Source organism: Notamacropus eugenii, chromosome 4 (genome assembly GCF_028372415.1).
Source record: "Notamacropus eugenii isolate mMacEug1 chromosome 4, mMacEug1.pri_v2, whole genome shotgun sequence".
Classification (NCBI taxonomy): Eukaryota; Metazoa; Chordata; class Mammalia; order Diprotodontia; family Macropodidae; genus Notamacropus; species Notamacropus eugenii.
Window position 1 is genome coordinate 89,913,743 of NC_092875.1, and position 20,961 is coordinate 89,934,703.

At 41.7% G+C, this 20,961-nt stretch overlaps 1 protein-coding gene across 4 annotated transcripts in view; it reads left to right on the top strand.

The window, feature by feature from the left end:
* The window catches only part of LOC140500349 (uncharacterized), a 43,516-nt gene that overhangs the window by 1,263 nt on the left and 21,292 nt on the right, over window positions 1-20,961 (top strand). The window contains exons 1-3 of one of the 4 annotated variants that reach the window (XM_072602854.1): window positions 14,226-15,712; window positions 17,405-17,558; window positions 18,549-18,761. Coding sequence is in view for 3 of the 4 variants with exons in the window: in XM_072602852.1 (XP_072458953.1) it covers window positions 17,556-17,558 (3 nt within the window). In the remaining variant the exon portion in view is untranslated. Of the gene's footprint in view, window positions 1-14,224; window positions 15,713-15,797; window positions 16,638-17,404; window positions 17,559-18,548; window positions 18,762-20,961 lie in introns of those variants that run through there. The other 3 variants (XM_072602851.1, XM_072602853.1, XM_072602852.1) reach the window with 3 other exon arrangements.

The window sequence follows — 20,961 nt, forward strand, 5'->3', positions numbered from 1 at the left end:
AGCCTCATTAGTCCACTAAAAAAAGTGAGACCCAGTGGAGGACAATGAAAAGGACAGAGAGAAGGCAAAAGGACATTCAGAGTGGGAAGAGACCCCAAGTGATCTAGCCTAACCCCTTTATTTTAATTATAAAGGTTTCTCTTACATTGAGTCTAAACTCATGCAACTTCTACCTATTGTTCCTAATTCTGCCTTCTGTGACCATGTGGAACAAATCTAATTTCCCTTGAGCATATGAGCCCTACAACCATCACATACCCTTTATGTCTTCTCTTCTTCAGTTTGAATAATCCCTGTTCCTTTAACCAGTGCTCATATTGCATGATTTCAAGGCCCATCACCATTTTGATCATCCTCCTCTGCATATTTTCTCATATCTTTAAAAAAAAAAAATGTGGTACCTAAAGAAAGCACTGCTGAAGATGTAGTGTGGCCAAGGTGCACTATAACAAGACCTTTTCCTAAATATGATGTCTTTCTCAATGGAGATTAAAACTGTATTAATATCTTGGATTGCTTTATCAAAGAGTTGAATACATTTGCAATCTACTAAAACTCCCCATGCCTTTTTTTCAGATAAATTGTCCATCCCATACTTCCTTCATCTTGTATTTGTGAGGTTGATTTTTTAAACCCAACTGGAAGTCTTTACATTTGTCTGTTATATTTTACCTGACTAGATTCAGCCCAGTGTTCTAGCTTGGTAGGATCTGTTTTAGATCTTCTTTCTTTCATCCAACATGTTAACTATACCTCCTATCCTTGTGTTATCTTTAAATTGGATCTGGGTACCATCAAATCCTTTATAGAGGCATAGTAGATAAAGTGCTGAACTTGCAGTCAGGAAGACCTGAGTTAATATCTTACCGCTGATATTTACTGTCTGTTTGGCCATGGCCATAACCCACTCAATCTCAGACTGTTTAATTGCCTGTAAGATGGGGATATTAATAGTTGTAGTATCTACTTCACATGACAGGCAGCATGACATAATGGATCATTATCCTGAGCAAGACTCTTCACAGGGCTCTAGACAGATCTCAAAGATTCTAAGTTATAGAGATGGTGCCAGCCAGCTTTGGTAGAGGGAGTTTTCTCATCTGAGAGTTCCCTAAAATAAGTTCCAGTACCTATCCCTAACCTACCTACCTCACAGAATTATGAAAGGCTTAAATGATACGATGTTTATGTGACAACACAGATCTACTACTGGGCCAGCAAGGCTGGAATGTGCATCCTTTCCTAAAGAGACCCCAAGCTCTGACCCATGCACATAAATTAGATTCGGTCCTGAGGATTGGTCCTTCATCCTCCCACCTCAGAGCCTTGGACAGAATCACTTAAAGCTTAGGTGTGATTTATACTTAAGGTCTCCCTCAAAAGTAAAGTAGAAAGATATACAGTGTAGATCAGGTATAAGATGTTTATTTTCTACACAAAACAAATTCTTAAAAGACTTATAAGCATGCATTGATGAAAGACTTAAACATAAAGCAATCACTTATAAATTCTATTTTACTCTCCCAGGAGACTGATACGTAAAACATTAAAACATGAGACTATTGAATAGACATTTGAACTTTACATCTCAGCTCTTTACTTTCTGAAGAATTTCATCAAAATACAAATATTCTGGAGAATTAGACCAGTGATTGTACTCATCCTTCTGCCTGTGGTCATCTCCTCCAAGAAGCACTGTAATAGCTATGGGAGATACCTCCTTTAGTTCAACCAGCATTGAAGAGGGACCCAGGAGCTCGTGACATCTCAAATTCACAAGCCAATGCTGGAAACATCCATTTCACGATTACTATTTGGGTACTTATGCTCAGGAAAAGGAACAGAAGAGTTCTTAGGGTCACCTGGATGAATACCTGCTCCAATAACCACATGTAAGCAGTTGAAACTTTTGCCAAGGAAGAGAAAGGCTGTCCCTTCTCAGTCCTTCCAGGAAGTCCAAGAAGGATTTCCTAGTCACAAATTCCAGGCTGAAGTGGAAGAAAAAGAAAGTGTAAACTGTCTCTCCTTTTAAACTGATGCAGTCTCCCACAGCTGGAGCCATTATGGGGATGTCAAAGGATCAGCTAGGGTTTACAGCATTACTCTAAAGTACCAAATCCTTCAGCACCAAGATAGGATATAACAAAAGGGGCCCAAGGTCCTTCAGTTGGGGGGTCAGAGGAGGTTACCTATTCCCCTTTATACATAGAGCATCTTGGAGAATTTAAAGCATTGTATAAATATCTGTTAATATTCTGCTCATTCTTATTTATTTATTTTTGGGTGGTGGTTTGGTAGAAATCCATTAGAATGTGAACTCCTTTAACTCAAGGACTGTCTTTTGGCTCTTTTTGTATCCCCAGCACTTAACACAGTGCCTGAAACATTGTAGGCACTTAATAAATGTTTATTGATTGATTGTTACATGGTTCTGGGACAAGTTGTTATCCAATTATTCTTTTTTATCTAATGTTCTGCAAACTTGTATAGGTGGGTAAAATAACTGCTTTTTAAGTATTGAGATGAAGTTCATTTTCTTTAGGGTCACTGAGAACATCCTTGGGACAACTCCAGTGGCAAGCAGATGAGCTGATAGAGATATACCACATCTGGTTTCCTGGTGGTTTTTATTTCTTCCACTTGGTCTTCCATTTAAAAGCTTTTCATTCATTGAAGTTTAGAGATTTTACATATTAGTTATGGTATCATTGTCAGAAACATTCTTAAATTTTTAGGGTTCAGTGTTACGTCCAGGAGATTGTGGACAAGGGTTTTGTCTGTGATAACACTCATATGTCAGGACAGCTTATTTGATGAAGTCTCAAAGATATTTTGAAGTCTGTATTTGGCTCCTGAGTATTTGTTGTTCGTTGATTAATGAGAGTGAGCTTTTAGCATATGAGTCTGGTCACAAATACATATCTCATTGGATGTTCAGTACGTATTAAGATTTTTGCAGCCTGTAGAGATGTATTGCATTACATCTGATCTCCATGAGGATGATGACCTATCTAAAATTTCTGATGACCTGATCCTGAATTGACACCATAAATCCTTCCTTTCAGCAAATCAGTCTAAAGATAGCCATTTTTTTTTTTTTTTAGCAAAGAATTGTAGATGTATTGTTGGTTGTGTTCATGCAAGTGTCACCCATAGAATGTACTCTTGGATCTTCACCATTTCATAGGTTTCATTGGGAGCTAAACCCATTGAAATATCTAGCAAGATGTGCCTTTTGTCAGCCTTTTCTATTGCTTAGTGAAGTGATGTCTGTTCCAAATGTATTTCTGTAGGTTTTTAACTTGTTTATCATGTGATCTGAGAACATCTATCAGTGTTCTTATTCCTTTTTGACAAACTTAGTATTATTATTTTGATAATTATAATTTTACTAGTTAATAAATTTTATCAACAAACAAATTAATTTATTAATGGTTATTATTTTAATAATAATTTTAATAATTAATATTTTCCCTTCACTTGTTTGAGGTAAAAATTGAGGCCATTTGCTGTGAACTCTCCGCTATACCTCAGATGCCTTCTGCCACTATCTCCTCCTTCATCCCTGATACAAAGATATAGCTTAGCTTTACTCCTTACGAAGGTCCACTCCTCCATCTGTACAAGCAATCTCAGTCCTTTCCATCTTGTCCACTAGACTGCCTCTCCTCTGTCATCTGTACTATATCACTTACCTTCAGTCTCTGTTTACTAGCTTCCTCCCTACTGCCTGTAAATATGTCTCCCACATCCTCAGAAACACCCTCACTTGACCATTCCTCATCTCTGTCATCCTTTATCTCTTCCGTCCTTTATGATTAAACTCCTTGAAAAGGCCATGTACAATAGGTGCCTTCACTTTCTATCCTCTCACTTATTTCTTAACCCCTTACAATCTAGCTTCTAACTTCATCATTCCACTGAAACTGCTCCCCCAAAAGTTAATGATGACCTCTTAGAAGCCAGATCCAGTGGCCTTTCCCCCCACCCTCTCTCTTTTTCCCTCTCTGTCTCTCTCCACACACACACACACACACACACACACACACACACACACACACACACACACATATATGATTTATTTTTACTGTGTTTTTAAAAAATTTTGAGTTCTAAATTTTTCCTTTCCCACCCCTCTCCCATCCACTATGAAGGCAAGCAAAATTATATGAATTGTATATATGAAATCATGCAATGCATATTTCCATATTAGCCATGTTGCAAAAAACCCCAAACAAACCAAGAAAAATAAAGTAAGAAAATTGTATTTCAGTTTGTATGCATAGCTCATTAGTTCTCTCTCTGGAAGGGGCTAGCATTTTTTTCATCATGAATCCTTTGGAGTTGTTGTGGATCATTGTATTTATCTGAATAGTTAAGTTTTTCACAGTTATCATTAACAATGATCTCCTGGTTCTGCTCATTTTACTTTGCATCAGTTCATAGAGGGCTTTTTTCTGAAATCATCCCCTTCATCATTTCTCATAGTACAGTAGTATCTTACCACAATCACATGCTACAACTTGTTAAACCATTTCCCAATTAATAAGCATCCCCTCAGTTTCCAATTCTTTGTCACTACAAAAAGAACTACTATAGATATTTTTGTGCATATAGTTTCTTTTCCTTTGATCTCCTTGGTGTATTGCTGGGTCAAAGGTTATGTACAATTTTATAGCCCTTTAGGCATAGTTCCAGACTTTTCTCCAGAATGGTTAGACCAGTTCACAGCTCTAACAACAGTTCATTAGTGTATCTATTTTCACTCATCCCCTCTAGCATTTGTCATTTTTCATAGGTGTGAGGTGGTACCAGAGAGTTGTCTTAATTTGCGTTTCTATCAATAGTGATTTAGAACGATGTTCTTATGACTTTAAATAGCTTTTATTTCTTCTGAATACTGCCTATTCATATCCTTTGACCATTTGTCAATTGGGATATGGCTTTTATTTTTATAAACTTGACTCAATTCTCTATATATTTGAGAAATGAGGCCTTTATCAGAGAAAACTTGCTGTAAATGTTTTTATATTTATTTCATTATCTATGGTACCTTTTAGCAAATGTAGTTTCTGTGATTATCTCTTTTTAATGAGGCCTATTTTTGCTTCTGCTTTGTCTAAGATCATGATTGCTGCCCTGACTTTTTTCCTTCAGCTAAAGCGTTGTAGATTCTGTCAGCCTCTTACTTTAACTGTGTATATGTTTTTCTGTTTCAAATGTGTCTTTTGTAAACAACTATTGTTGGATTCTAGTTTCTAATCCATTCTGCTATCCATTTCCATTTTGTAGGTGAGCTCATCACATTCATAGTTATGATTACTTGTATTTCCCTCCATCCTATTTTCTTCTCTTTGTCCTTTTCTCTCTCTTTTTATACTGTACCTACAATGAAGAGGTCAGCACAATGGCTCTGTAGATAGATTTTCAGATTGGTAGTCAGCCTAATGTCTATTCTCTTCCATGCTTTCCTTTGGAGTCTCCCAAATACTGAGCTAGCTCTGCAGTGTGTTTGTCCACCTAATCATCTATGTGTACATCCCTGGAAAGTACACAACCAAGGTAAGTGAACTTATTCACAGTATTCAAAATTTCTTCCATTTACTGTAACCGATGGTTCCATACATGGATGATGTGGTGCAGGCTGGTACAGAACCAGTGTTTTCTTGGTGTTGTTAGGCCAAATTTTGCACAAGCAACAGAGAATTGTTCCATACTTTGTTGCTTCTAAGCTTCAGAAACTGTATTGAGTGCACAATCATCTACGAACAGAAAAAATCATGCACCAGCTGTCCCTCGACTTTAGTCTTGGCTTGTAGCCTTTTCAAGTGAAATAGATTACCAACAGTGGTAGCTGACCTTCTACCAGAGCTACACCAAGCAACTGAATTGCTTCCATTTGAATGGGAATTTTAGGAAGATTCTGGAGGCCACTTGACAAGATAAGCATTCAACTTGTACTCTATTACAGGAGCACAACTCTGATGAACTGGCCATGTTGTTCAAATGCCAAATATACATTTACCTAGAAGAGTATTTTACAGAGAACTCAACAAGGCAAGCACTCACAGGGTGATTAGCAGAAGTGATACAAGAACACTCAAGTTTTCTCTGAAGAACTTTGTAACCAATTGGGAGACATGGGCAACATTGATAAAGGACCACATAGCATGGTATGCTCATATCAAAGAAGGGGCTGTGCTCTATAAGCAAAGCAGAATTGTAGTAGCTCCAAAGAAATGTGAGATGGGCAAATTTAGAGACATCTCCACTCCAAATGTTGTTCATCTGGACTATTTTGCCCAACCTGTGTAGAGCATTCTGAGCTCATATTGGTCTGATCAGCCACAGCTGGACACACTGTACACTGACTCCAACATAATATGTCATTTTGGTCCTCTTCCAGCCATCCTGTACTTCCTGAAAAGTCTGTTTTGCTTCTGGCCACTGCTTTTTTTAATTCACCCTTCCTTTTATCATTGCTGCCCTCCCCCTTCTTCTTGTCCGCTTCTCATATTTCCCTGTTGTGGAAGGTAGATGTAGGAACTTTGACTTTGTTATTGTGTGTGACTGTGTTTTGATCTTCCTTGTCACCATAGTAACTTTCAATTGTCAAGAATTTTTTCTGTTGCTTGTTCATTTCTCCAGCATATCAGCTGATTTTTAACTCTGTTAAAGTAAGGCTCTGCTTCCAGAGTGGAGGGCTTACTGTCCCAAGTTTCAGGATTTTGTGCAGCTGCTTTTAGAGATATTTCTAGAAACCTGTAAGTTTTCAGTTCTTCCAGGCTGTATGATTTAAGGAGAAGTGTTTACTCCTTTCCTAGCCTGTGCTCTGGTCTGTGAGCACTCTTTTCTGCCCCTGGAACTGTGAGGAAGGTCCCTCCCTGCACTGCTGCCACAAGCTCTTCTGTGCTAGTGGCCTTCCTCACCTCGAGACTGCCACCCAGGACTATGGCTTGGATCTGAGTATGGACAAAACAACAGAGTCTTGCCTCAGTGGTAGCAAAAAGACCCTTGTAATCTATATTTTTTACCAGTTGTTTGACCTCCTTACCATCTGTGGGCTGCTGCCACTGCTGATTCAGTAGTTCCCAAAGCCTGTGCCTGATTTGCTGGAGTTGTGGCTGTGATGGTGTGGCCTGTGCTAGACTGTGCAACTTTTCTCACCCTGGTGCAACAGACCTTTCCTGCTGACCTTCCAAATTGTCCTGGCCTGGAAGTTTGTTTCATTCCACCTTTGGGGGTTCTGCTACTCTAGAATTTATTCAGAGTCATTTTTAAAAGGTGTTTGGAGGGATTTGGAGGAGAGCTCAGGCAAGTCTCTCCCTTTACTCTGCTGTCTTCCTCCGCTTCTTATAATTTCTTAAAGTATGATGGCTAGGCTCTTTTTTCATAGCTTTCAGGAAGTCTAATAATTCTTAAATTATTTCACCCTGATCTACTTTCCAGGACAATTGTTTTTCCAATGAGATGTTTCACATTGTCTTCTATTTTTTTCATTCTTTTGACTTCATTTTATTGTTTATTCCTGTCTCATGGAGTCATTAGCTTCCATTTGTCCAATTTTAATTTTTAAAAGGAGTTATTTTCTTCAGTGAGAATTTATACCTCTTTTTTCATTTGGCCAATTCTTCTTTTTAAGGAGTTCTTTTTTTCAGTGTGAATTTTTGTGTCTCTTTTAGCATTAGGCCAATTCTGTTTTTTAAGATATTATTTTCTTCAATATTGTTTGTGCCTCTTTTTACCAAGCTATTAATTCTCTTTTAACAATTTTCTTGCATCACTCTCATTTCTTTCCCCACTCTTAGCTCTTTCTTTAAGTATTCCAGGTATTCTTGTTGGGCTTGAGTTCAATTAGCATTTTTCTGTGAAGCTTTGCTTATAGTTATTTTCAAAATGTTGCTGTCATCTTTAGAGTTTGTGTCTTGGCTTCCCTTTCACCATAATAGCTTTTTATTGTCAAGTTTGTTGTTGTTTGCTCATTTTTTTCCCTGACTTTGAAATTTGTATTAAATTTAGGTTCTGCTCACCTGGGGATGCGAAGACACTATCCCAAGCTTCGGGCTTTTTATGTTGCTGTTTGCAGAGGTAGTTCTGAGAGTGCAAATTTTTCATGGTTCCAATCTGGTATGATCCAGGGAGAAGTGTGGTCACTGTTCTTTGTTCTGTGCTTTCATCTTCACCCTGGAAGGACCCCTGCTCCTCTACAGCTGCAAGCACTAGCACTCCTGATGGCCCTGAAATTGTGACCAGGTCTTCTCTTTCCCTGTAGCTGCAAGCACTACTAGCACTGCTCTCTCCCTTGGAACTGTGACCAAGACTCCTATTTCCTTCTGGCTGACTACCCTAAAACTGTGACCTAGAACTGTGTATGGGCAGCACAGTTGCCAGTCAGCACAGAACCCCCTGTAATCTCTGATGACTTGTCTGACCTTCTTACCATCTCTGGACTGAGAGCCACCAAAGCTGCCTGTGCTGCTGTTGCTGGTTCTTTCGCTGCATGTGCTCCAAGCTGTCTCCCATCCCAGTGTCACAGACACTTCTGACTTCCTAAGTTGTTTTAAGCCAGAAATGTCTCACCTTGACCTTGTGCTGGCTCTCCCACTCCAAAATTCAGTTTGATCCTTCATTTTAAAGTTGTTTGGAGGGGAATGTTGGAAAAATTCAGCTGGGCCATTGTTTCTATTCTGCTGTCTTGGCTCTGCCCCGCAGTGGCCTTTTTTTGTTCTCAATCATTCTATTACCTTTGACACTGTCCCTGATGGATTCCATATTGCACTCTCCACTGTTAATCACCCTGTTCTTGAAACTCTCTTCTCCATATGTTTTCTGGACACCATTCTTTCTAGTTCTCCTCTTTAGTCCTATCAGACTACTCTTTCACAATCTTCTTTGCTGGATTCTCATCCAGGTTATGCCCACTAACCTTGGGTGTCCCACATCTGTCCTGGGCCTTTTCTTTTCTCTTTCTGTATTCTTTACTTGGTGATCTCATCAGCTGTCATGGATTTAACTATCATCCCTAGCTGACGATTCTCAAATCTGGGCAGCTAGGTGGTGTAGTGGATAGAGCACTAGTACAGGAGTCAGGAGGACCTGAGTTCAAATCTCACCTCAGACACTTGACACTCACTAGTTGTGTGACCTTGGGCAAGTCACTTAACCCCAATAGCCTCATTCTGGGTCTTCTTCAGTCATCTTGATGAATATTTGGTTACTGGATTCAGATGGCTCTGGAGGAGAAGTGAGGCTGGTGACCTGTACGGCCTTGTCTCACTCAAAAACAAAAGTCAAGTGCAAGTCATGTCATCATTTCTGTGATGGCATGGTCTTCTTCAGCAATGAAGGACAAACATGTTCATTCTCAAATCTACCTGTGTTGTCTTAACCTCTCTATTGAACTCCAGCCTCATATCACCATTTGTCTTTCAAACATCTTGAACTGGATGTCCAGTAGGCATCTTAAACTCAAAATATCCAAAACTGAACTCATTATCTTTACCCTAAATCCTCCTCCCCTCCTAACTTCCCTATTATTATTGACAGCAATACTATCCTCTTAGTTCCCCTCAGGCTTGCAACCTAGGTGTCATCATCAGCTCTTCTTTATCTCTTGCCCCGCTCCGCCATTTCCAAACTGTTTTCAAGGCCTGTCAATTTCACCTTTCCATCTTTTGACTATGTTCCCTTCTCTTTGACACTGATACCACACATGCCCAGGTCCTTATCACCTCATACCTGGATTATGGCAAATAACTTCCTGGTAGATATGCCTGTCTCAAGTTTCTCCCCACTCTATTCCATTCTCCATTCAGCCACCGAAGTGATTTTCCAAAAGCACACACCCCATTCATGCCACACACTCTTCCCCCATGGAGCCTATTGTCTCCAGGACCAAGTACAGTTAAATGCTTTGTTTGGCATTCAAAGCCCTTTTTGGCTTAGCTTTCTCTTACCTTTTTAGTTTCTTTACACTTTACTCTCCACCATATACTCTTTGATCCGGTGATACTGGTCTCCTGGCTATTTCAGAAACAAGACACTCCATATCTCAGCTCTAGGCATTTTCTCTGGCTGCCCCCTGTTCCTGAAATGCTCACCTTCCTCATCTCCACCCCTACCTTCCTAGCTTACCTCAAGTGCCAACTAAAATCCCATCTTATATAGGAAGCCTTTCTCAACCTATCTGAACTCTAGTGCCTTCACTCTCTTAAGTTTTTTCTATTCATCTTGCATAGATGGTTATTGTTTCCTCCATTGTGAATTTCTGAGATTGTGAGGGGCGAGGGCTTTAGCCACTTTTTGTAGCCTCAGAGCTTAGCATAGTGCTTGGCACATGGTAGATACTTAAATATATTGACTGACTGCTCAACTCTTACATGCTCCTTGATATTTCTGAAGGAAGCAACAGAACTGTGAGGACTGAACTGGTCACCAATTCATGTTATCTAACTTCAGCTGGGCTTTTATTGAACTATTATTCTGATTGTCTCCTACCATTTGACCAATTCTGATTTTTAAGGAGTTATTTTCTTCAGTATTTTTTGTGCCTCTTTTACCAAGATATTCTCTTCATAAAATTCTTACATTGTTCTCATTTCCTTTCCCAATTTTCCCCTACTACACAGTTGTGATTCTCTTGTCTCTTCATATTCCATTGGGTCTCTGTCTCATAAAGTATTGGGTCATTTTCCTTTGTTTTACAGTATTTCTTCATAGGTGCCTGAATTTGTTTACTAGATTCGGAGGCCATATTTGTTTCTGTTATTAATGTTTTTTCTCTGCTTACGTTCAAGGTCTCTCAGTTTTCTTCTTCCTAGGATCTTTGATAATTTCAGCAGTTTTTTTCCCCCTTTATTTTCCCCTGTGCTTATTTTTTTTTTTTATTCCCTCCCCTCTGATGATGGTTTTCCTGGAAACTGAATCACAAAGCATTTCAAACCTCCTCCCATGCTGGAAATGTATCAGCCCAGATCTCTGCCCCAAGTGACTTTTGGGGACACAGAATTGACTTCAGAAGGATGCTAGACTCTTTCAAGCTTAGTTGAGTACTGCACAGTCTCCTATTCATCCACCCCACTCCAACCCCCACCAATGTCCTGCAGAGCACTGCCACACTGGTGCCATTGCAGCTGGGGGTGACTTCTGTGGTTGGGAGTTTGGATCTCTGAGGCTTGACTTTGGGGTGGGTTTTATTAAGTTGAACTTTGTTTCAAGCCCAGGCACCTAATCCTTTTCTTCTGTTCCTCAGCTCACCTTTAGAGATCTTTTGCAACATAGAATGCTGCCAGGGCACTGGTCACTGAGAACCTAGCCAATTACATCCTAGAGTTAAGTGCCCCATAGAACTCGAAGAAGGGAGGGAGGAGCAGGGTCTGGGGTTGGATTTTCTTGCAAGCCTATGGGTCAGTTTGGCTAGTAGAGCCTCACTGCTGGTAGCATAGTGGACAGTGGGAGAGGTAATGCTACTTAAACTAAGATGTGTGTTCATTAATAGTTTTCGGGATTTTTGGAACTATTTTGGGGTTCCATTTGTCCTAGACCTTGGAGACACCTGTTGATTTATCTTTGGTGCATAATTTCTATTTTGGAGAGGTTTGAGAGGTCACGCGAAGCAGAGAAAATGTCTAAGTCTTCATCATGTTTGTCATACAACCAAGAAGTTACATGTATCACGTATATGTATATGTGTGTATACATATATATATGTATATATATATACATACACACTAACATCTGTTTATATGTGTGTATATATGTATATTAGTAACCCTCGGAGTAGCTGGGGTTTCTAATAATGTCACTCATGAGCTACCACTGGTCTATGTTCCATTTTAATCAGTCAGTAGACATCATTAGTCTTTTTGCAAAGGGCATTTACTAAAGTGGTATAATGAAGAGAGTTGGTGTAAAACATTCCCTCCTGCAAAAGTCTAGGGCAGACTCTCCCACAAGCACCTAGAAGTCCATGGCAAAGGAAGGTCTCACAGATACCTAGGGCAAGCTCTTAACTTCTAGTTAAAGATCATGTACCAAAGGAAAGAAAATGAAAATAGAAGCTTCTTGGGTCCCCATTACAGCAAAGGTTCAGCTAAGAGGCAGTGAGCTCACCAGTCAGCCCACTTAGGAAAATGGCACCTCCCTCACCAGCCCTCCAGCATTCAGAGTTATCTTTGCACCTGTGTCTAGCAGATAGGAAAAAAAATTAAGTTTTATTAGTGTCTTTTAACACAGTTCTCCAAGCTCATATAGTGACTGATGGGAAAGTTATAGGATAGCCGTGCATGCTCTGAAGTCAAAGGCAAGTGTCCTTTGTTTAGCTTTTTAGGAAGCAGGATTCCTGTGCATCCACATGGATTGCAACAAGGCAGACTCCACACATGGCAGGGCCAGGTCTGTAGTTCTTTCTTCAATCCATTACCAGCCATCCAATTCAGGGGTTATGCTCCCAGAAGCTGCATTCCTCCTTGGGTGGCTCTCTTTGTATTTGTGCGTTCATCCTCTGAGTTTCTCTTTTATTGGTTGGAAATGTTATCTCCTGCTGGTACAGTCCGGGGAAGAGAAACGTGACACTTTGTCTCAGCTCCCTCCTGTCTCCTGCCATAAAGGTCCTAGCCCTGGCAAGCGTTCTTGAGTCTAGAGTGGCGCACAGCTCAGCTGCCCCAGCCCCATCAGCTGCTTCAGTACTCTGGACCCCAGACCATTTTGTCTGTACATTTAAAACCCCGTTATGCTCATGCACTGCTTACATAACAGTAATTGAGGTGAGGGTGTGGAAATCTCTCCCTCTTCTCCTCTCCCCCTCAGTTCCCTTTCCACAAAACAGGTTGGGGTGGGCAGGAAGAAAAACACTGGATTAAGTTAGGAAAGAGACCTAGCAGATACCAGAGACAAGGGTGGGGACAGCAAGCAGAATGAATCTTCCTGTTCTCTGTAACCCTTTTCTCTATGGCGTTTAGAGTATGTTCAGGGAGGACCAGTACCTTTGGTGTGATGGCTGTCGAGCCCTTTTCAGGGCTGCTTTCCACCTTTGGTGTCTACCTGTTCCTATGAGATTGTAAGGAGAAGAGACAGACAAGATGTGAGACTGACGTGTGTGGTGCAGAGTGCCAGACTGATCATAGACTTATCCTTTCCAAGCTAAATATTCGCATTCATCAAAAGTGCCACCCTCAAGGCAAAATGACTACCAGAAGAATCAATGTCAACAAATTAGAGCTCTTCTCTGAGTGTAAACAGTTTGTTGCTAAATTGAAGGGAAAGTTGAGCCAACACACAATTGGCAACAGTGGAGCAGAAAAGGAATGGGTAACTTTCAGAGATCTGGTGTACAGCAATTTGCTCATCAGAGTCAGGACACTTGCAAACACCAAGACTGGTTAGATGAAAAATGATGGGGAAATTCAAAAACTACTAAATGAAAAATGAGAACTCCATGGGATTTATCAGCAGGATAGTTCATCCATCTCTAAGAAGGCAGCATTTAATTCCATCAAAAGTACAGGACAAGCAAAGCTTAGAGAGATGCAGGATTCCTGGCTCAGGAAGAAGGTAGATGAAATTCAGTTTTATGCTGATTGTAACAAAAACCTATAGTGCATCACAACTACTCAGTGCTGATGGAGCCACATTGATTAGTGATAAGGACATGATCCTAGAGAGATGGGCTGAACACTTCCATAGTGCTCTCAACAGACTATCATCAATCAGTGCTGAGGCCATTGATCGTTTACCTAAGCTTGAAGTCGATGGACGTCCCCAGATGAACTTCCAACTGAAGAAGAGGTTTTGAGGGCCATTACGCTCCTTTTATGTGGCAAAGCACCTGGTACTGATTTTATTCCAGCTGAGATGTACAAGGTTAGGGGGACCATTGCTCATACAAAAGCTGACTGAAATTTTCCAGGTGATATGGCAAAAGGATGTTATCCCCCAGGAGTTCAAGGATGCCTCCATTGTTCATCTCTATAAAGGTAAAAGAAATAGATTGTCCTGTGACAATCACAGAGGGGTCTCTTTCTTAGTCATTACTGGCAAGATTCTTGCTAGTCCTCCATAATAGATGGTCATCTACCTGAGAGCCAGTGTGGCTTCAACAAGGGCCAGGGAGCAGTAGATATGGTGTTTGCTGCCCAACAATTCCAGAAGAAATGCCAGGAGCAGAACAGAGGTCTGTGCAGAACATTTGTAGATGTGACCAAAGCCTTTGACACTGTTAGTCATGAGGGCTTATGGAAAATTATGTCAAAATTTGGTTGCCCAGAGCAGTTTATCAGAACTCTATGTCAATTTCACGATGGCATGTTTGCCGGGGTTCTGGATAGTGAACAATGCTCTTGTGCTTCCCAGTCACCAATGGAGTGAAACAGGCTGTGTGCTTGCTCCCATGCTTTTTAGCATGATGTTTTCAGCCATGTTGTTAAATGCTTTCAATGAGGATGAACATGATATCAAGGTCAGCTACTGTATCTATTGGTAAATTCTTCAATTTGAAAAAGCTAGAAGCCAAGACCAAAGTGGAGGGTGTTGGTGCATGATTTTCTGTTTGCAGATGATTGTGCACTCAATGCAGTCTCTGAAGCTGAGATGCAACAAAGTATGGATTAATTCTCTTCTGCTTGTGCTACTTTTGGCCTAATAATCAACACCAAGAAAACACATGTGCTCCATCAGCCACCACTGTACCATTCATACATGGAACCATGGGTTACAACAAATAGAGAAGTTTTGAATGCTGTGGATAAGTTCACTTACCTTGGTAGTGTACTTTCCAGGGATGTACACATTGACAATGAGGTTGATACACACATTGCCAGAAGTGGCTCAGTGTTTGGGAGGCTTGGAAGAAAAGTATGGGAGAGAAGAGGTATTAGACTGACTACCAAACTGAAGGTCTACAGAGCCATTGTGCTGACCTCATTGTTGTACACCTGTGAAACATGGACTGTCTACCAGCGCCATGCCAGGAAACTGAATCGCTTCCATTTAAACTGTCTTAGGAAGATTCTGAGGATCACCTGGCAAGATAACGTACCAGACACTGGTCAAACTAAACTGCCAAGTATTCAAACTATGCTTCAGAGAGTGCAACTTTGATGGGCTGACCACTTTGTTCGAATGCAAAGGCTTGCCAAAAAAACTATTTTATGGAGAACTCACATGGGGCAGGCTATTGCTTGGTGGCCAGAAGAAGCCATGCAAGGAGACTTTCAAGGTCTCTCTCAACAACTTTGGATTTGATTGTGTGACAGGGGAGACGCTGGCACAGGACCACTCAGCATGGCATGCCCACATCAGAAAAGGTGCTGTACTCTATGAGCAAAGCATAATTGAGACAGCACAAAGTAAAGATAGGATGCACAAATTTAGAGTAGTCACCCTAAATGTTCACACAGACTATCTGTGCCCAACCTGTATTGGTCTGATCAGCCACATTGAAACTTGACTTTATCATGGTGATGTCATTTTGGTCCTCTTTGAGAAGGACAACAACCAGCCCTTTTCTCCGTTATTTCCCCCTCCCCTGACTTTCACCTCCCAGAATTTGGAGAGGATTGGGGGTAGGGGGTGGGAGTGTCAGGAGCTCTTCTGCCTGCTCAGCCCCACAGAGCGACTACAGAGACTCCAATTCCTAGAGCGTCCAGGAAATGGGAAAGTGAAGGCGGCCGGGGCTGGACGCTTCTGGTCCCTTGCCAACATAGCGGCAAGCCAGGTGAGCTGATACAAATGGAGGGGGAGCGGGGGATCTGGGTTTGCAGTCGGTGGGGTCCTCCTGCTTGTGGCGGGGGCATTGGAGGGTAGAAGGGAAGGGAGCTGCCCTCATTCGCGCACTTGGGCCGGCGCAGCCCAGGGTCCGAGCCCCACTCCTGCCTCGCCGGAACCACCCCCGGCCTTCCTGGGCCGTGAGGCAGGCGGCCGAGGTGCGCTCGGGGCTCCTGTTAGAGACTCCTCGCGGGGTGCGTGAGGACTGAGGCGATGAGAGGCCCGGGGAGGCTTCCTGGAGGGGATGGCGGCCTCCCGGGTGGGAGCTGAAAGGGCAGGACTGGCCTTGTGCCGGGAGCGCCGCGACCCTGGGGCTCGGGTGTCCGTGGAGGTGGGGTTGGGGACCGCGGGTGGCGGGGCCCTGGGTGTTGTGCCCCGGTACTGCGAGCGATCCGGCCAAGGCTCGGTCCTGGTCAGGCCCTGTGAGATCCGGCGTTGGTGGGTGGGTGTGCGCTCGTCCAGGCCCAGACTGAGGGACTGCCAGTTGGAAACTGGCCGGTCCGGATCTCGTGGCCGAGCCTACCCAAGGAGAACCCGTCTGCGATTTCCCTGGGCTGCGATTCGGCCTCGTTCCTTTGTCTTGCGTTGGCCAGCCAGCCCCGCCTGAGAGCTCACAGCCCGTCTGCTGCGCTAGGTGTCAAAAGAAGCCGCTATCCACCCCCAGGGAGTTTTCAGCCTTTCTCTAGAAAAGTTGGGGCTAGGGCTCGGGAGTGCACCGAGGGAACGGGATAAGGACCAACACGAGAATTCCTGGGTGCCGCCACCACCACCACCACCATCACCACCACCGCGATCACCTAACATCTGTGTAGCGCTTGCTATGTACCAGGCGCTACAAGTATTATGTCCCTTAATCGTCACAACAACCCTCGGAGGTAGGCGCTCTTAGGATCGCCATTTTACACGTGAGGAAACTGAGGCAGGCAGGTTAAGTGACTCCCCCAGGGTCACACAGCTAGTAAGTGTTTGAGGCTGGATTGGAACTTAGGTCTTCCTGACTCTGCAGTTTCTGCCCTCTGCCCTCTGCCCGCTGCACCACTTACTTATTCCAACTAACAGCCATAGGGATAAAGAGGCAGTGTTTTTAGAACTGGCCCTGAAGGTAGGTAGGAAGTCTGGGTAATGGAGGAGAGGGTGAAATGCATCCTAACCATGAGAGACAGCCAGCAGATGCGAAGGAATGCTACTGGAAATCAGCGTATGGGAAGACTTGAAAATTGCTCTGCAAAAGTAGTTCCCAGGTGGTGGGGTGCCTGGCTGGAGTTTGGCTCTAAAGGCAATAGGAAGTCAGTGAAGATTCTTGGTCAGGATTATGACATTTTCATGCCTGTGTCTTAGTTTCTTAACTCCACAGCTATGTGGAAGGTGGATTGGATAAGGGGGAAGACATGTGTTAGTGCAGGTGAAAGGTGAGGGCCTGAACTACAGTAGTCTCTATGTGAGATGAGATCATAGGATAGTAACTTTAGGACTGGGAGAGGCTTTTGAGACCATTTTCCTTGTTTTGTAGGTGAGGAAACTGAAGCCCAGAGAGTTTTTATTCCAGCAGAATAAATCTGTGCTGTGAGGTTTTGGCTGAATACAGTTCCTTTTTTTTTTTTTAACCCTGTTCTCAATTTCCTATACCTTTAATTATCTCTAGGACCCATCTATGCCCAGAGAAAGGAAGCCTCAGGGTGAGAGGGACCTAGGAGGTAGCTCAGGAGTCAACACCTGCTTCATCTGCCATCAACTTCTCTTCACCTGGAACAACCCTTGGACTTCATCATCAGAAGGTTCTACTCCCCATCAACATGGTACTTCAACCCTTGTAGCTGGGCTCATTTCACTTGCTCAATTCTTTAACTATTTTATTACCCTATTGCCAGAAACCCACTATAACCCTAGACCCTCATCATAATAGCTTATGTTCGTATAGTGATTTGCAAAACATTTTTCACAATAGCCCTAATGCAATAGATATTGCAAATATCCTATCTTGATGATGGGGAAACCAAGCATCACAGAGGTTAGGTGATTTGCCCACGATAACATTACTTCTGAGTGATAGCCAGCTAGTAGTACTTGAACTCAGGTCTTCCGTCTTTCACTGTTGAAACCCTCCACCTCTGGCCATCTTTCTTAAATGACTACAGTAGACCCAGTTTGAAACCAAAATTGAATTTAATTGTTAAGCTCTTAAGGTTAGCTACCTAATATCTGCATCATAAGGGAAAATGGGGCTGTTGGACATAGGAGAGCAGAAGACAGCCAGGAGTTGGAGCTCATCATATTCTGAGTACAATTTAGCTATGTAGTTCCATTTTGGGGGTTGGTTTTATTTTAAATAGCCTAATATTAAAATATATATATGACAAGGTAAAGCCCAAGTAGTAGTAATCACTGTATTCACCTTTGTTAATAAACGCATTAGAATAATGGATCCCTTTTTTCTCATTGAACATTACATAGAAAGTTGATGTTCACGGTTCAGAAATCATACTTTTTTGGTTGATGAATTATAAACCCACTTATAAGTATGTTCTCCAGACCATATTGCTACATCTTTTCCCAAGAAGATCATGGGAGTATTTCTTAGCCATTTTATTAAAATTAAGATAGTCTCCTGTTTTGCCAACCATGTTAATATCAAAATTGAAATGGTTTTTAGGATGTGTGGCAGGACTAGCCCTTAGCACTAGTTGCCAGCATTGGTTCCCTGTGTTCACAATCTCTTTTTTTATAAGTCAAAGTTATTTTCTTGTTTCCAATGTCCTGACAAAATTCCCATTTACCATATTTTTCAGATTACTGAAAATGCTTCTACTGTGATAATTCAGTGTTCCTTATGTCCTCTTAAACAAAAACCTGGATGAAAGGAGTTACATCAAACCCTGAGTAATTAGAAAGGAATAGAAGCAGTGGTCTCTCATTTTGTGAGAGAATAGAAGCCTGACAACTGCACCTGATCTTTTTTCCCCTGGCATGCATTTTATGGAATCTGAAAGTTGTATCCCATTGTAAGTACTATATCTTAAAGAGGCCGTGTAGAGAAGTAAGAGAAATGATGGACATGAGAGTCAGGAGATTTGAACTGGAGTCCTAGATCTACTACTTACTAGCAGGGTTTCCTTGGAGTAATCACTTCACCTCTCTGAGCCTCAGTTTCCTTATCTGTAGAATGGAGATAATACTTTTATTATCTTCTTTACAGGGTTGTGAGGAAATTGCCTTGTAAATGTCTCAAAACACTATGTAAATCTGTTCTATTATTTTTATTTCTAGATCTTGTAGTATGTAAGAAGGTAAGTCATTTTTGTGGATTTATTTTATACCTTATTCTTTGCTGAACTCATTTTTGTAATTTTTTTTTTGTTTAGTTCCTAGCGTTTTCCAGAAATATAGTCATGCCCTATGCAAGTATGGATATTTTAAACTCTTTTCCAGAGTTTACCCCTTTGATTTTATTTTAACTCATTGCCATTACTTGCAAGTAGTAATTCTAGCATTCTTCCTTTTTCCCTGTCAGAATGTTGACTTTAATCAATGAAAATTCAACCGTTTGATCTTGTTGTCAATATAGATTCACCCAAAAATACATCCTGTATTGGTACCTGCTCAGTGCATTCCTTCTGTGGATTCTAAAATAACCTGTTTGGAAGATTTTGTCTTACCCAGTATTTTTCCAAACTGTAAACTAGTTAATATGGATAAAGTGACGTGACAGACTTTTTCTGTGTAGTGTAGACAAATGGGCAGCTAAATGGCACAGTGGATACAATGCCAGGTCTGGAGTCAGGAAGACTCATCTTCCCGAGTTCAAATCCAGCCTCAGCCACTTACTAGCTGTGTGACCCTGGGCAAGTCATTTAACCTTATTTGCCTCAGTTTCCTCATCTGTAATATGAGCTGAAGAAGGAAATGACAAACCACTCCAGTATCTTTGCCAAGAAAACCCCAAATAGGGTCACAAAGAGTCAGACACAGATGAAAATGACCGAACAACAGTAGACTCTGCCTCTCAGGTCACCAAAACAGGGATAAGCCCCAAGCTGATATTTATACAAAAGCAGGAGCAGGAGTTCTGAGGGAAGTTTTGCCATTGGTTCCTTGTGATGCTTTTGGATTAGCTGCTTCACTCAGCTTGTAGGGCTTAATCAGTTTTGCTAAATTGAATTGCAAAGGATGCTGGGAAAGTCAAGGATTTAGGAGTATTAAACAGAAAGCACCTTCACCTTAGTGGTTAAGCATATTTTGGTTTGAGTCTCCTAGATGGCCCAGGGGATAGAATGAGGCATGAATATCCTAAACTAGCTAGCTGAGTTGCACACCAGACTGAAGGGAAGCCTTGAGCTCACGCAGATACCCGGAGAGTGAGAGAAGGGGAAGTTAGTAGTGGTCCCTGCCCTGCAATACTGTTGACTGTAATTTGCCAGTTCAGCAGAGATTTATCAGAAGTATACAACAGACCTGCACAACTTGGCAGTAGGTAGGGATCAAAATTAAAACAGGCTAAACTTTTTTGGGCCACAGATCAGTTTTTAGCGGCTCACTTTCCAAGTAAAGGTATCATTAATGATTAAATGGTTTTTCAAGAACTCTTATTATCAGAACATAATCCAGAAACAGCAATCAGCAAACACTTTTTAATGAAGTCACCTTTAGTAAAAGATTTCCCAGCAGCAGCAATTTCTTTAGAAATCTGAAAACTAACCTTAGTAGTGGCCTCATTTTCTGAGTTTATTTTTTTGAAAAACAATTGTTTCCCGCTAAGATTTTTCAGCAATTTGGATGCTCTTTGTGCAGGCTGGTGTACAAGGATTTGTTCAGCCTTAAGGAGAGAAAGATGATAAAAGATATAAATATATTTCTGTGCTTGTCTCTTTCCTATCTTCCTTTGCAGTTTGGTTCCTAGTTAGTTGGATAGACTAAACAGAGACAGCAAAGTGGAAGGAACATTCTTTGAGACTGGTTTGAATCCAGCTTCCCTGCTTTGTAGAGCAGGTCACTAGTTTATATGTATGGAGGGTGTAACACTTTTACTGAGTGCTTTCCTTACCAAAACCTGCTGAGATCAAGGTAGTACCAGTGTTATTATTACCCATTTACAGATGACGAAGCTGGGGCTCAGAGAAGTTAGATGAGACATTGGGAAGGTGTGACACCCACATGTTGGAAGTAGTGTAACTAGGCTAGAACTTGACTTCATGTTCTGTTACT